The following is a 16,595-nucleotide window of genomic DNA, read 5'->3' on the forward strand; positions in this document are numbered from 1 at the left end:
GTGCTGGGAAAGCTCTGCACAGACTTTTCAAACACTGTCGCTCGCAGCCAGCGTGTGCCAGCCCTCCCCAGCCAGGTCGACGCCAGTGGTGACCCGCAGCTTTCTCCCAGCCTCCCGTGCTCTGCCCGTCCGCGGACTCCAAACACCAAGCGCTCAGGAAATGGAGACCGGCTTACAGAAAGTCTTTTTTCTCTAGAGCAGATGCTCTGAGGACCGTCTCTGAACAGATCATCATTTTAGAGAGCAGGGAACGCTGGGGACGGACACACCCACACACACCCACACACCCACACACACACAGGAGGGTCTTGATGCCTAGGGCATGAGGTCCTGAAATTCACCTGGAAATGACCCCGAGCAGAGTAAGTGCCACCCCGCAGTACAACCGGAAGGCAGAGCCCTCGTCCCGGCATCAGGTGACCAAGGCCGCGCCACCCACTCCTGGAGCTTTAAGCCACCTGCGTAACCCCACAGCAAAGTGTGGAGCCCCGTGGCCAAGCAAGGCCGGCTCCAGAGGCCAAGCAGGTCAATGCTGGCAATTCCAAGCACTAATTTTAAAAGGAAAAAGTCAGGTTTATCTTTAGGTGGCACCTGTGCATGCCAGCAAGTACATAGCCTCGGGAAGTAGGTTAGAGACAAAGGAAATGATTCTAGTCTCCTTGAAGGCCCCAGACGAGAGGCGCACCGTCGCAACACAAGAGGTACGGCAAGAGGGAGCGTCAACTTCTCTCTCAACAGCAAAACTTGTTTCTTCTCCTGCCAAGAGCGGGTCACCCACGTTAACTAAGTCCCCTTCCCCATGCAGCCACAGCCACTTCAAAGCAGCAGAAGCCTAATCACAAAGCGTAAGAAAATAAAAGACCCAATTAACAGAACACAAAACTCCAATAATCCAGGGGAGAAAGGAGGCGGAAGTCTCTGTGTTTGACAAACTGGCTTACGCAGAAAGTGCTGCTCAGGAGCTGGGCTCCCACCAAAGCAGGTGCAGGCTGAGGCGCCAGGGCAGCTTGGGCAGCCAGGCCGCCGGCACGTGACCTGGGGCCGGCTCCTGGCCTCCGCAGCCTCCCTTCTGTGGGCGGCGCCCTGAGTGTAGAGGGAAACACGCCCCTCCTCCGGCCCTACACGGGGCATTCCTGCATCGGTACCCCCAGAGCCACACTCTCCCTCCCTCCTGGCGGTGTCCCCCTCCTGCCTCCAGTGGCCCCAGACCTCTGTCCCAGGTCCTCTCCTCAGACTCTTTAAAAGCACCCGAAGGATCTCCCAGCTGAAAACGCACCCGCCCTCCCCTGACAGGAGGCTCCCCAAGCTCCTGGGCTCCGGGCCCCGCGGACTCTGCAGCTCAGCTGCTCACCTGCCCACACCCGAAGCACTGAACTTCTGGGTCGTTTTAGGAAATCTGCCAATTTTTAAACGCTGGCAATGAATTTTTAAAAAAAGACTTTTGGGCTTCCCTGGTGGCACAGTGGTTGAGAGTCCGCCTGCCAATGCAGGGGACACGGGTTCAAGCCCTTGTCCGGGAAGATCCCACATGCCGCGCTGCAACTAAGCCTGTGCGCTACAACTACTGAGCCTGCGCTCTGGAGCCCGTGAGCCACAACTACTGAGCCTGTGTGCTGCAGCCACTGAAGCCCGCACACCTAGAGCCCGTGCTCCACAACAAGAGAAGCCACTGCAGTGAGAAGCCCGTGCACCGCAACAAAGAGTAGCCCTCGCTCGCCGCAACTAGAGAAAGTCCGTGCGCAGCAATGAAGACCCAATGCAGCCAAAAATAAATTAATTAAATCAATTTAAAAAATAAAATAAAAAAAAAGACTTTAGCATATGGGCCATCAAAACATATCTGCACAAGACCCTAGTGTGGGACGAGACCCTCCCAGGGGTGGGCAGACAGGATGGGCCGCCTCCTGTCGGCACTAAGGACAGGAGTGGGCAGGTCTAGGAAGAGGTCAGGAGGTGCCCTAAAGGCCTTCCAGAAACAAGCAAATGGCGCCTCCTACACACCCACCACAGCCTAAATAATGTGTCGCGCACACCTAATCCTCTCAAAATGTGTTCATTTGTTTAATTCAACTATTACTGAGTAAAGATAATCCACAGAATGGGAGAAAATATTTGCAAGTCATATACCTAATAAAGGACTGGTATTCAGAATACATAACGCACCCTTACAACTCAATAATAAAAGCCAAATAACCCAACTGAAAAAAAGGGCATAGGATCTGAATACGCAGTTCTCCAAAGAAGATATACAAATGGCACAAGAAAATACCAAGGAAATGAAAGTTACAGCGACAACGAGATATCACATCACACGCACTAGAGCAGGTACAAACAAAAAGACAGCAACAAGTGCTGGCGAGGCAGTGAAGACATCAGACCCTCCTACACTGCCGGTGGGAAGAAAAGCAGTGCAGCTGCTGTGGAAAACAGTCTGGCAGTTCCTCAAAAAGCAGACACAGAGTTACCCTCTGACCCACCAATTCCACCCCTACGGATAAACCCAAGAGAATGGAAACGTGCGTCCACACAGAGACCTGAACACAAACGTCCACGGCAGGATTATTCATAGGAGTCAAAAAGTGAAAACAACGTAAATGTCCTTCAACTGATAACGGATTTTAAAAAAGTGATCCATCCATATAATGGAGACTCTTTGGCCATAAAAAAGGAATGATGGGGGAAGGGAAAGGGGAGTTTAATGGGCACAGAGTTTAGCTTTTGTAAGATAAAAAGAGTTCTAGAGATGGAGGCCACTGAACTATAAACTTAAAAATGGTTAAGATGGTACATTTTATGAAATATGTACTTTACCACAATTAAAAATAATAGATTTTTTAAAAAGGAAGGAAGTATAGGTCACGGTATACCATGGATGAACCTTGGAAGCCAGACACAGAGGCCACATATTGTATGATTCCATTTATACGAAATGTCCAGAATGGGCACATGGGCAGAGACACTGAGTAGATCAGAGGTTGCCAGGCCTGGGGTCAGGGAGAAGGTGCAGGACTGCTAATGGCTGTGGGGTTTCTTTTCGCAGTGATGGAGCTTAGACGGTGGCACTGGCTACACAACTCTGTGAAGAGGATGAAAACACTTGAGCGTGCACTTGAAATGGGCAAATTTTATGGAATGTGAATTATATCTCAATACAAATGTTTAAAAACAGCCTTGACTGTCCACTCTGTGCCTGGCCCTGGCCTGGCCCTAGAGCCACACAGAGGCCTCCAGGCTAACGGGAACAACAGGTAGAACGCCTCCTGGTCACCTCAGGTGACCCAGAGCTCCAGAGACCGTCATCTCTGTCACCCCGCGCAGCACGGCCTCGAAGGCCTGCTGGTCAGACGGAGACTCGGGCCCAGCCTGGTCCAGGCCCTGGCCAATGCAAGGATGAGAGAGCGGGGAATAGATCTCAGGGCTTAATTTACTAGTTGGTTCCTGGGGCGCCTGCCCAAATCTTATTCCAACCTGGATGGAGTGATTCTGAAGAAAAACCCAAGAGCCACAAAGGCGATGCTAAGTGAAAAGTTTAAAAGCAATTAATTTTAAATGATTACAGCTTTACCGAAAGCTGTGGCTATGATTTCCTTCTGACTTTGATTATAACCTTCCAGCAAAATATTCGTCTCATCAAGGCAAGTCTGCATTATTTTCTATTCTTAGCATGACTGCAAAATATTCTTTGATTTAACATTTGATATGTTTTGTTCTCAAGGGCAAGCCCCACGAGAAGAAGAATGTACCCCAACAGAATGAAATATGACTACCTGCTTCCACTGTTCTTTCTTGTTGGTTCCTACTCAAATATTCTGCATTCATGTAAACTCAAGGCCGCGGCTCTGATGTTACGCTCCTCCCACACTGTCACCCAAACCCAAGCAGTCACCCACTATCCAGGGGCAGAGAAATTGCCACAGACGGAGCTGGACTTGCATTTCCTGGAGACGCTGAGGGCGCTGAGCTTGGAAGGAGAGGGGGTCCTGGCCAAGTGCGCACTGAGGAAAAGGAAATGAAGACCCAACAGATTCTAGGAGCTAAAGATGCTAGGGCTAAAGAAGCATTTCCACTTACATCAACGCCTTTAAATATGCCTCAATATTTTAGGACAAACGTACGATACCATAACATAACACAATGCATTTCTGTTTTTGTTTTTGTTTTTGCGGTACGCGGGCCTCTCACTGTTGTGGCCTCTCCCGTTGCGGAGCACAGGCTCCGGACGCGCAGGCTCAGCGGCCATGGCTCACGGGCCCAGCCGCTCCGCGGTATGTGGGATCCTCCCAGACCGGGGCACGAACCCGTGTCCCCTGCATCGGCGGGTGGACTCTCAACCACTGCGCCACCAGGGAAGTCCAACACAATGCATTTCTGGACAGATTCATTAGAAGACTAGGGGCTAAGAAAACCAGAGTGTCTTTTTTGTTTTGGTTGGTTTTGCATCAGAAAAACACCCATATTCCTGGGGTGGCCAGGCCTCTGGTTTGTCGTTTCTGCTTGGGCCACGCCGCCTGCTGGGGACTACGCGCAGACGCCCAAAGAGCAGTGTAAAAACCGGGTGGAAAACACACGGTCGTCCGCACATGAACCTGTCTCATGGGTCCAAAGAGAGCATCTCAGACAGACTGCAGGTGCACTCTTGGATAAAACGGCCAAAGGGACCGTGCTTCTCCACGCTGTCACACGTGCACAGAGCTGGAAAAACAGAGAAGGGGAAGCAGCTTAAGTGTCATAAAGAATGCTCCCTCCCAGGCCGCAGAGACAGGCACCCCCAGGGCTGCCGACTGACCTCCAAGGCTAGGAGCCCTGAGTCACACTTGCGAGGCTGTGGTAGATCAGCAGCTCCAGCCAGGCGGGTCCAGAGGGCTCAAACCTGGCAGGAAGCACCGCTTAAACGGAGGGGCGTGGGGGGGCGCACAGGAGGCTAGCGATCAGGGTGACAGTCGTGGCAAAAGAGCTGCTGTTCATTAACCACAGGAACAAAAGACGGGGAGACAATGCACTGTTAATCGTGGCAGCCACCAGAGGACTATAAATTGCCAAGCCAAGATACCAGCATTTTTCAGACCCCGTCCTTCCTGCCAGCGTGAGATTGAGGATGGGTCCAAGTCCCTCACCCCCACCCAAGTCTTTAAAACATACATTACTGAATCTTTTTGAAGTTCTAACCCTGAAAGATTTATACTCTAAAACACATCAGAGAAAAATACTGCCCAGAAACACTATCAGAGGGCCTGGAGCGGACGGGCCCCCTTGTCCACTCACACTGAGAATGCCACTGCTCCAAGGGCAGATCAGCGTGGGTTCAGACGAGCTCTGACCCTTCTGATCTGTGTTCCCTAACCTCCCTGAGCCTCTGCCTCTTCACCCGTCCCATGGGAGTATCATCTCTTACCTCCCAGGATTGCTATGAGGGTTAAACAAACAAAAAAAGTCACAATGCTGGCACTAAATACATGCTAAGTACTGTTGTCACTATTAACCCCCAGCACCACTTAGGAGTTTTACCTATGGCCACAGGGATCAAGGAGATAAAACCCAATTTTCTCTAAGTTAAAAAATGATCTTTTTGTACATGAAAGTATTTTGGGGGAGCGATGGAATTAAAGAGAGCTGGCTTTAAGATACACTAAACTTTAGAGCTATCATCATGGAACTCTGACAGTCACTCTGATTTCCCTCTGCTTCGGACAGGGCACTTATTAGCAAGGGGTCTGAATCACTGCCAGTGAGCTGGGAACTGCAGCGGCAGCCCCGCCTCCCAGCAATCCGGGCACAGGTGCGCTGCCCGCTGGAGTCCCTGCTCAGCCACCTTGCCTCTTTCTAAAGCTCCGGCCTCATCACATCACAAACCTACTTTAAAAGCATCCCAAGGCCCTTAGAAGAAATCTGCACCGCGGGACCGACCTAAGCCCCACCCACCTCTCTACACGATCCCGCCCTCACCGTCCACACCTCTCCCCGCTCGCCTCTCTACACGATCCCGCCTCACCGTCCACACCTCTCCCCGCTCGCCTCTCTACACGAGCCCGCCTCACCGTCCACACCTCTCCCCGCTCACCTCTCTACACGAGCCTGCCCTCACCTTCCACACCTCTCCCCGCTCGCCTCTCTACACGATCCCGCCCTCACCGTCCACACCTCTCCCCGCTCACCTCTCTACACGAGCCCGCCCTCACCTTCCACACCTCTCCCCGCTCACCTCTCTACACGATCCCGCCTCACCGTCCACACCTCTCCCCGCTCGCCTCTCTACACGATCCCGCCCTCACCTTCCACACCTCTCCCCACTCACCTCTCTACACGATCCCGCCCTCACATTCCACACCTCTCCCCGCTCACCTCTCTACACGAGCGCCGCCCGCCCTCACCTTCCACGCCTCTCCCCGCTCACCTCTCTACACGATCCCGCCTCACCGTCCACACCTCTCCCCGCTCGCCTCTCTACACGAGCCCGCCCTCACCTTCCACACCTCTCCCCGCTCACCTCTCTACACGATCCCGCCTCACCTTCCACGCCTCTCCCCGCTCGCCTCTCTACAGGAGCCCGCCCTCACCTTCCACACCTCTCCCCGCTCACCTCTCTACACGAGCCCGCCCTCACCTTCCACACCTCTCCCCGCTCACCTCTCTACACAAGCCCGCCCTCACCTTCCACACCTCTCCCCACTCACCTCTCTACACGATCCCGCCCTCACCTTCCACACCTCTCCCCGCTCACCTCTCTACACGATCCCGCCTCACCTTCCACACCTCTCCCCGCTCACCTCTCTACACGATCCCGCCTCACCTTCCACACCTCTCCCCGCTCACCTCTCTACACGATCCCGCCTCACCTTCCACACCTCTCCCCGCTCACCTCTCTACACGATCCCGCCTCACCTTCCACACCTCTCCCCGCTCACCTCTCTACACGATCCCGCCTCACCTTCCACACCTCTCCCCGCTCACCTCTCTACACGAGCCCGCTCTCACCTTCCACACCTCTCCCCGCTCACCTCTCTACACGAGCCCGCTCTCACCTTCCACACCTCTCCCCGCTCACCTCTCTACACGAGCCCGCCCTCACCTTCCACACCTCTCCCCGCTCACCTCTCTACACGATCCCGCCTCACCTTCCACACCTCTCCCCACTCACCTCTCTACACGAGCCCGCCCTCACCTTCCACACCTCTCCGCGCTCACCTCTCTACACGATCCCGCCCTCACCTTCCACACCTCTCCCCGCTCACCTCTCTACACGATCCCGCCTCACCTTCCACACCTCTCCCCGCTCACCTCTCTACACGATCCCGCCTCACCTTCCACACCTCTCCCCGCTCACCTCTCTACACGATCCCGCCTCACCTTCCACACCTCTCCCCGCTCACCTCTCTACACGAGCCCGCTCTCACCTTCCACACCTCTCCCCGCTCACCTCTCTACACGAGCCCGCTCTCACCTTCCACACCTCTCCCCGCTCACCTCTCTACACGAGCCCGCCCTCACCTTCCACACCTCTCCCCGCTCACCTCTCTACACGATCCCGCCTCACCTTCCACACCTCTCCCCGCTCACCTCTCTACACGAGCCCGCCCTCACCTTCCACACCTCTCCCCACTCACCTCTCTACAGGAGCCCGCCCTCACCTTCCACACCTCTCCCCGCTCACCTCTCTACACGATCCCGCCTCACCTTCCACACCTCTCCCCGCTCACCTCTCTACACGAGCCCGCCCTCACCTTCCACACCTCTCCCCGCTCACCTCTCTACACGATCCCGCCTCACCTTCCACACCTCTCCCCGCTCACCTCTCTACACGAGCCCGCCCTCACCTTCCACACCTCTCCCCGCTCACCTCTCTACACGATCCCGCCTCACCGTCCACACCTCTCCCCGCTCACCTCTCTACACGAGCCCGCCCTCACCTTCCACACCTCTCCCCGCTCACCTCTCTACACGATCCCGCCCTCACCTTCCACACCTCTCCCCACTCACCTCTCTACACGATCCCGCCCTCACCTTCCACACCTCTCCCCGCTCACCTCTCTACACGATCCCGCCCTCACCTTCCACACCTCTCCCCGCTCACCTCTCTACAGGAGCCCGCCCTCACCTTCCACACCTCTCCCCGCTCACCTCTCTACACGATCCCGCCCTCACCTTCCACACCTCTCCCCGCTCACCTCTCTACACGATCCCGCCCTCACCTTCCACACCTCTCCCCGCTCACCTCTCTACACGAGCCCGCCCTCACCTTCCACACCTCTCCCCGCTCACCTCTCTACAGGAGCCCGCCTCACCGTCCACACCTCTCCCCGCTCACCTCTCTACACGATCCCGCCTCACCTTCCACACCTCTCCCCGCTCACCTCTCTACACGAGCCCGCCCTCACCTTCCACACCTCTCCCCACTCACCAGGCCCACTACACGATCCCGCCCTCACCTTCCACACCTCTCCCCGCTCACCTCTCTACACGATCCCGCCTCACCGTCCACACCTCTCCCCGCTCACCTCTCTACACGAGCCCGCCCTCACCTTCCACACCTCTCCCCACTCACCTCTCTACACGATCCCGCCCTCACCTTCCACGCCTCTCCCCGCTCACCAGGCCCATTTCCAGCTGCTAAATGCTGGCAGCCACCCCTGGCTCTGAACAGACAAGACAGCAGGCTCACGCCTCAGAGCCTCACCCAGGCTGTGCCGCCACTGGGCAAGCTTTTCTTTCTCCACCATGCCCCGCAAAGCAAGTCACCGCTGTGCAAAGAGCCCTAATGAGTCACTCTGCACACCACACAGCACTCTCCCCCTGGCTCTGCTGTCAGCCCCCAGAGGGGCCCTGCTGGTGACTTTCGATCCACCCCCCAACCCCAGCTTCATTCATTTGGGACTTCCGAGTGCCTCCTCCATGCCAGGCTCTGGCCCAATTCCTGCTATGCTCTCGTGGAGGACAGAGGCCATCAACAAGCACATCACGCGTATCAGACAACACCAAGGGCTAGCAGGAAACAAAACACGGACATGAGGAGGTATGACGGTAGAGAACTGGGGACACTTTAGGCCAGTAGGTCAGAGGAGGCCTCTCCGAGGAGGTGACACTCGAGCTGAGACTTAAATGAGGAGGGCACAGCAGGTGCAACACTGGCCCATCCAGTAAGTAGGAGGCCAGTGTGACTGGAGGTCAGGAGCCATGGATGAGGCTCAGGAGAGGGCAGAGGCCAGATCGTGGGTCACTGGGGGGGGGCAATGAGCGCCCGGACAGTCTTCAGCTGACGGCTGACCTGATCTGAAGACATCCATAAAAGGAGCAGACTGTCCACCGTGTGGGGGGTCAGCAGAGGGAGGAGGGGAGGGCCCACAGTCTGGAGAGGAAGGACAAGTAAAGACACACGTGGCCTCTGCAACATGAGGATAACGAAGGGGATTCACCAGACCCGGGTCAGGGGTGGCAGAGCAGGTCCCAACGCCTGCCCAGGGAACTTGACTTTCCAAGCTTCAGTTTTCTCATCAGAAGAGTGGGGCCCATGCCCCCCTACACCCCCATCACTCAGCGTTATCGCACAGACGCAAGTTTGTAGCCACAGGCGTGGACCCTGGCAGACACTCAGATGCAGCTCCTTTCCCCCCCAAAGAAAAAAGCCACTTTTTCTTCTCACTTCCCTGAGTGGAGGGTGGGAATCTCATCTATTGAAGGAAGAAGAGTAGCAGCCCTGGTCCCACCACTGCAATGTGCTCAGGTCACATGTTAACACCTGTAAGAAGAGAAGGAGAGTCTCCCCTCTCAGGGGCAAGAGAAACGTAAGAGCCGCAATGTTCCTACGACAGGAGAGAAATCCCTCTTCATTTCTTCAACAATTTACAGTCTAAACCAAGGACTTGTCAAATGCTTGGAGGCGTTATAATTTGGTGCCTGAAACCTTCTGTCCCATGAAGAAACACCACGAACGTACACGTGGAAGGGGAGGGCAGAGCACAGTGACCCGGGAAGTGGCAGCTTTGGAGTCAAGCAGAGCCCTGGGTCGGCCACTTCCTAGCAGCCTCCCCGAGTCCCAAGCCCCTCGATGGCTGAACAGTAACCACCACACTCCCTGCAGCGTTTGCCCGGGAAGTGGCAAACGTGCAAGAAAAGCAAAGCCAGTTGAGATCTGCCAGAGTGTGGACAGTCCAGAATCACATCCGAGGTCAGAAGGTCAGTGAGGGAGAAAGCCAGGCCTCACCACAGACTCCAGAAGCATGTCCTTCACTCCCTACACCTGTCAGAAGAAAAGTCCACCAATCTGCCTTCCCATTTTTTAACCTCCAACCTACACTGGCTCAGAGAATGTGTCCTAAAATGTACCTGGACGTGACCAAACAGAAATCAGTGACAAGGGGAGGGGAGAGCAGAGAGGATCGCGTGCCCCTTCACATGCATCTGTGGCTAGAACACGGCGGAGTAGAAGATGTGAGGCGGGGGACCGGAGCAGGTTCCTGCTCCTCTACGAGCCTCCGGTTCCTCTCCTGAAAACAGGGAAATGATCTCAGACTGCCTGCAGCATGGACCAGACGGGAGGTGACAAGGTGAAAGTACTCAACACTCATCATACAGCAGGGCCCACTATGCCCAGCAAGCAACCAGTGCAGCTGTCCACCAGCAGGCCGATAAAACCATCTGACCAAGAAGTGTTCCTATACGTACTCGCGGGTGCAGAGAATGCCACCGGAAGGGTCTGGAGGAAGTGGAAAGCAGGGAGGTACCAGGTCCCTGGGTCAGCAGTGAGGAGTCTCTGAACTATATATACACCCTTTGTGCCACGTGCTACCATTTTTCTATATAAACAAAACACCTGTCCATGGAGTTAAGTATACTGAAATGGGTGTGGAAAAGTAATCCACAGAGGTGTACTAGTGGCTTCCTCTGGCGAGATGGGAGGGGTAATTAGGGGCCTTCTACCTGGTTTGTAACGTTCTATTTCTTCAGAAGTAGAATGTATTCATGTACTACTTGTATAATTTAAATTAATTAAATGGTACATCTCACGAAGGCTTTTGGGCAGTACCCACCACGACTCTCTGCCCCAGCATCTCAGTTCTAGGGTCTTTCCTTACAGACACACTAGCACACCCACCAAAGACGTCTGTTCTATAAAACTCACTGAAGCATCGTTAGCAAAAATGAGTAACGACATAAATGTCCATCACTAAGACATTCAGAAAACGGTGGTGCAAGTGTACAACGGAATTTCATGTGACCTTTAAAAAGAATGATGTTGCTTTATATGTACGAATGGGCAGGCCCGAGTATTGAGTGAAGTACTCAATAGAGTGGTGTTACCATTTTGTGAAAAAAAAAAAAAAAAAGAACGAGAAAAGGAGGGGTCGACATATACATGGGAACGCTGCCTGCACACGGAGTTCCTCCGAAATGGCACAGGACGGGACAGCGGCTGACTCCAGAGATGGGCAGCAGGAGACCAAAAGACAGCGAGTGGACGCCTTCTGGGCACTTTCAGGGTCTCTGAGTTTCCCTAACCTGTTTGTGTATTACGAACGCAGTGTATTACGAACGCATGTGGTAAAAAACACTTTCGCTGTTTGGGGGGCGGCGCGAGAGACTTCCCGGCGGGCGCCTCCGCCCCGGCGCGTCCGAGCCCCGCACCCCCCGCCCGCCCGCGCTCACCGCCGATGATGGTCCGGATGAGGGAGGCGTGCCCGGGGCAGTCGACCAGCGTGACCTGCAGCCGCGGCTCGGCCCCGGGCTCGGGCTCGGCCCCCAGCGGCGCCGGCCGCAGGCGCGCGGGCAGCGGCACCGAGAAGCACGAGAAGCCCAGGTCGAGCGTGATGCCGCGCTCGCGGCTCTGCGGCTGCTTGTCGAAGGCGGCGGTGGAGGCTGTGGTGCTGAGCGCGCGCGCCAGCGCCGTCTTGCCGCTGTCGATGTGGCCCAGGACGCCCACGTTCACGTTCACCCGCCGGCCCGCCATGCCGCCGCTGCGGTCCGCCCGCTAAGCCGGCCCCCGCCGCCCGCGCCCCGCTCGCACGTTCCGGCGCCGAAGCTTCCGGCCGCGCGGTCAGTCCCCCGAGCCGGGGAGCCAGGCGCCGGGGCCGACCTCCGTCAGTCCTCGCGTTCGTTCGTTCGTTCGTTTCCACGGGCTCTAGCTGAGCGCCCTCTGGGCACCCGGCGCCTTCTGTCCACCACGCGGGGACAGGTCGCTTTCCCCGCAGGACATGGGGGACCCGGAGGTGGGGGGGAACAATAACCGGGAGTAAAGACGGAACCAGACCGCTACGGACGCCGAGAAGCCCTGGGGAAATACAGCAGCGGTGGAAGCACCAGGCCCGGGGCAGGGAGGGCGGGCCGCGAAGCTGAGCCAGTCCTGCCTAAGAGCCAGCGCGGGAAACCTGGGAAGGCTGCTCGGAGAATCTCGGACCGGGCAGTCAGCCTGGCCTCAGGGGGCCGCCAAACTGTACGCAGAAGGTCGTGTGAGTGCGCCCGTGCTGGGGAGGGCCCGCAACGCTCATTCTCTTGAAATGTTACCCACAGAAAAGGTGTCGCCCACGGGCAATAACACGGATCACAAATTTAAATGTCTGCCCTGGCCAGGCAGGTGACTCGCCAGAGAGTAATCAGCAGGGTTTAAGGTGCCCGGGGTGGTGGAGACTGCGGAGGTGGAGAGCACATGTCCTGTGGCCACAGATGGGGAGCCACGGCTCAGCTTTGGCCAAGTGACACCAGGCAGGAATGCTAGCCCAACATTGCCCCATCTTCCCGCTTTTCAAGAGACGAGAGTGTTTCTATGTGAAATCTGAGAGACATTTTGCCTGGTGAGGCCGCCGAGCCTTGGGGCTGCGGGCTGTAGCTGTTACCCGGCCCGACTTACACCTAAACGCTCACCAGCGGCAGGGCTGGGGCTTTAAGCCAGGTCTTACCGTCTCCAACTCCCACCACAGCTGGCTCCAAGACAGGTGCTGCCCCACCAGTAGCCTGGAGTCTAGCCCTGTCTCCACAAGTGCCAAGGAGACGGCAGCTCTGAGTTGTCTGAAAAGTCAGCCAGATTCAGACTGTATCCTGGGGTCAGCTGTGCCCCTGCACCAAGCAGAGAAATACAGACCTCTGCCTAGGCAGGTGTGAGTCATAAGCTCACTCCAAGAGCCAGGGAGTGTGAGGGACACCCTGTAGGAACTGGAGCCCTGTTGCCAGCAAAATGCAGGTCACATCACGCCCCCTCCTTTGTCCTTTGTCCCTATCCTGGCTTCTACCCCAGTGAGGCGAGTTTGCTTTAGACCAGGCTGGTGCCCTGGTGCTCTCCCCTGTCCCAGCAGGCTGAGGATCCCTTACACATCTTTGCTTCCCCTCGGCCTGGCACATCAAAGGCTCCATAACTGTTTCTTGAGTGGACCCACCTCCAAACCTCCAGCCCACAAAGACACCATCCTCTGCAGCAGACTCCTGGGTCCCAGCCTGGGTTCCAAGGCTGGGCCTTGTCTCTGGGAAATGACTGACAGGGAACGGCCTGCAGAACAGCGATTATTGGGGATTTGTTCTTAATGTTAATGCGATGCTGGTTCCTTTCTGTTTCTTTAATGCCATTTTGTACGAAGGTAGTTCAAAGTTCTTTACGAACAGCTAGTAATTAATTCAACTTCATTAAGGCCAATTAATCCAGGATTAATTATAAATTTGCTCAGAGGAAGTTATTATACTTTGCTCTTTGATTTGAGTTTGGCTTTAAAGATTCTTTTAGGAGTAAAATGGAAATTTCCTTTTTCTCTGAGGGTGTCTACCTTGCCAGTGATTGTGTTAACCACGTACCTTCCTCGACATGTCCCATACTAACCTCAGATGAGGTTGTCGCCCAGGCCACCACTGTGCTCCATGGCACTGCCAGTACTGAACAGATCTGCTAATGCCCCGTTAGCTGCAGGGTGGGAGCTGATGTCCTGGCAAGAACTGGCCCCACACAGGTTCAAATCACGGCCCTACCTCGTGCTGGCTGTGTGCCTGGGAGCACACTTTCCACCTGGATATGGATACAAACTCTTTAAGGTCTACAGTGGTTGGCGTCCCCTCCCTCTTCTTCTGTAAGACTCCTCAACTCTCCTTGGAGGTCTCACACTCCTTTCCTCCAGGTCACGATGGGGGCTGACTGAACGCTAGCTCTAGGAGCCTGAGACTCAGGTCCATTCCAGTAGCCATGACCATTGGTTTGGCAGTGAGCGTGTGACCCAAGTTAGCACAGTCGGAGAAAACCCTGGAATTTTTTCCAGGACAGGCAATAGAAAAGTGTGCTCTCTGATACTGGACTAAAGCCTGGGGAAATCAGTCTGGGCCCTAATGGGACCCCTGGAGGGAAGCCTGGCCACAGCAGAACAGTGGCCTCCAAAGATGTCCGTGTCCTGGAACCTGTGATGGTGTTGCCCTCCATGGTAACGAGACTTGGCAGGTGTGATTCAGTTAAGGATCTTGCGATGGCAGGGATGGGGGAGGTGGGGAGCTCACCCTGGATTATCCTGCGGGCCTGATGTAGTCACCAGGGTCGTTACAGGAGGGAGGCGGGAGGATCAGAACCAGAGATGGTGTCATGAGAAGACGCTGCTGGCCGTTACTGTTTTTAAAGGCAGAAGCAGAACATAAGTCCAGGAAGGTGGGCAGCCTGTAGAAGCTGGAAAAACCCAGGCTGTGGGTGCTCCCCCAGGGCCTCCAGACAGGAACGCAGCCCTGCCCACACCTTGATTTTAGCCCAGTGAGGCCCATTTTGGACACTGACCTGCAGAACTGTAAGAGAATACCTGTGTGTCGTTTTATGCCATTAAGTTTGTAGCAATTTGTTACTGCAGCCATAGGAAACTAATACAAACATTTACTTGGAGTGTGGAGTCTCTTCCCATTTATTAAATCAGTGAAGGGCTCCTAACTCCCTCCCACCTGGTCAGAGAATCAGAGTCTGACAGCTAAGACCTACACTGGAAATAGCCTCACGGCCTGTCCGCTGGTCAGACCTGCTGCTTTCGCCCAGACTGCCCTGACCTCTGACCCCACTGCCATGTGACGCCAGTGGGATGCCAGTGGGACGATGGTCCAGATGGAGCCCAGGGGACCTGCAGGCTCCAGCTGCTTTCTCGGCATCTGCTGTCGGGTTTCCCCACAGCGGTGGGATGTGCCTGCTGAGGCGGACGGAAACTGTTCCCCAGCAGAGAAGGTTGCAATCGGAGGCACAGGCCTCACCCTGGCTAACCTGACCCCGTCCCCAGCCCCGCTTCCTGCCTCGGGCTCCAAAGCAATTCCAGTGAGTGCCCTCGGGTACTGTTTCTGTTTGAAAAGCATGACAAAATTACCACGAAGGGCAGGACGCACACACAGCAGGCAGATATCCAAGGGAGAGATAGCCCATGTCTTTATGTTCCAAAGCTCTGATGCCATTTTCTGTGCCCCTCCCAGTGCTTGAGCCCATTGTAAAAGGTCTCACTGAATTCTTTTAATAATCCCAGGAGGTGCTGTTATCGCTACTTTACAGCAGAGGGAAGAGGGCCAGGAGAGGTGACTTGCTCAGGCCCTCTGCTCCCTGCCAGCTGATCCTTGTTTTATGTCAGGTTTTTTTCAACCTCAGTGATATGAACCATCTTCATAATTTATGCAATATCCAGGTACCACCTACAACTTCATATTTTTCTTTAAGTTTGACTTAAATAAATAAAAGTATCTCCCTTACACAGAAAAACATTATCACTTGCCATAAATAGCTGGGAACCACAACAACCTCAGAATCAGGATCTTTAATAAAAAGAGAGATTAGCAAGCGTTAGAAAGGGGTTAAAGTCACACTCCACCCCCTAAGACTCACTGAATTAGAATTAAAAAGGCAATAATGTTCTCACTATGTGGATCAACTTTATTTAATTTTATGCGTTTGTACCACCTCTAAGGTGTTCCTTCTGTCCCCAGAAATCAGCCTGGGGCTGAAATAACAAGCATGCCAATGAGGTTGGCAACGATCAGAAAGGGGGGCGAGAATGTGGGAATACAAGACCAGGGACTAAGCCCATTAGCTTACACAGGGGACTCCTTCAACAGGGACTTTCTTTGATTTTGATTCTGATTGGTTTGGATCTTGGGGATCATGGCTCTGAAGCGCACCCCAGACACTGGGAATTATCCTGCTCGTAATCATCGTAATAATCTTTGTCGTGCGTTGTATTCTCTCAAGAGCTTTAAATGCATGTTTGCAGCCACTAAGCACCAAGCAAACGGTCTCCCTACGACTGAAACATCAGAAAAAGAACGAAAGAAAGACTGACAGAGAACGTGAACCTGACGTCATAACCTGTGAGCACCACACAGAGGGTCAGCAGAAGCTGCGAGGCCTCCAGAGTGGTAGCTGGGAATAGCGCTAATGCCTTCAATTTGTATTGCATCCCTCAGGCTGAGAGACTGGTCAAAAGGGGGAAATTGTTAAAAATAAGACAATGGGCCCAAAACGCAGTGGCTTATGCTAAGCCTCAAGTCACCAAATCAAGACTTAGTTACTGGACTTCCCTGGCGGTCCAGTGGTTAAGACTCCGCGCTTCCACTGCAGGGGACACAGGTTCGAACTAAGATCCCACATGCCACGTGGCATGGCCGACCAAAAAAAAAAAAAAAAG

General features: G+C 54.7%; 1 protein-coding gene across 23 annotated transcripts in view; it reads right to left on the reverse strand.

Annotated features, from left to right (window-relative positions):
* The window catches only part of EEFSEC (eukaryotic elongation factor, selenocysteine-tRNA specific), a 207,980-nt gene that overhangs the window by 188,840 nt on the left and 2,545 nt on the right, over positions 1-16,595 (reverse strand). For 16 of the 23 annotated variants that reach the window (XR_004528677.2, XR_004528675.2, XR_012323942.1 and 13 more), the window contains exon 1: positions 11,638-12,546. The exons of 1 other annotated variant lie outside the window; for it this stretch is intronic. Coding sequence is in view for 3 of the 22 variants with exons in the window: in XM_033865538.2 (XP_033721429.1) it covers positions 11,638-11,938 (301 nt within the window). In the remaining 19 variants the exon portion in view is untranslated. Of the gene's footprint in view, positions 1-11,637; positions 12,547-16,595 lie in introns of those variants that run through there. 6 more of the 23 variants (XR_012323953.1, XM_033865537.2, XR_012323955.1 and 3 more) reach the window with 4 other exon arrangements.

The sequence above is a fragment of the Tursiops truncatus genome, chromosome 10, assembly GCF_011762595.2.
Source record: "Tursiops truncatus isolate mTurTru1 chromosome 10, mTurTru1.mat.Y, whole genome shotgun sequence".
NCBI lineage: Eukaryota > Metazoa > Chordata > Mammalia > Artiodactyla > Delphinidae > Tursiops > Tursiops truncatus.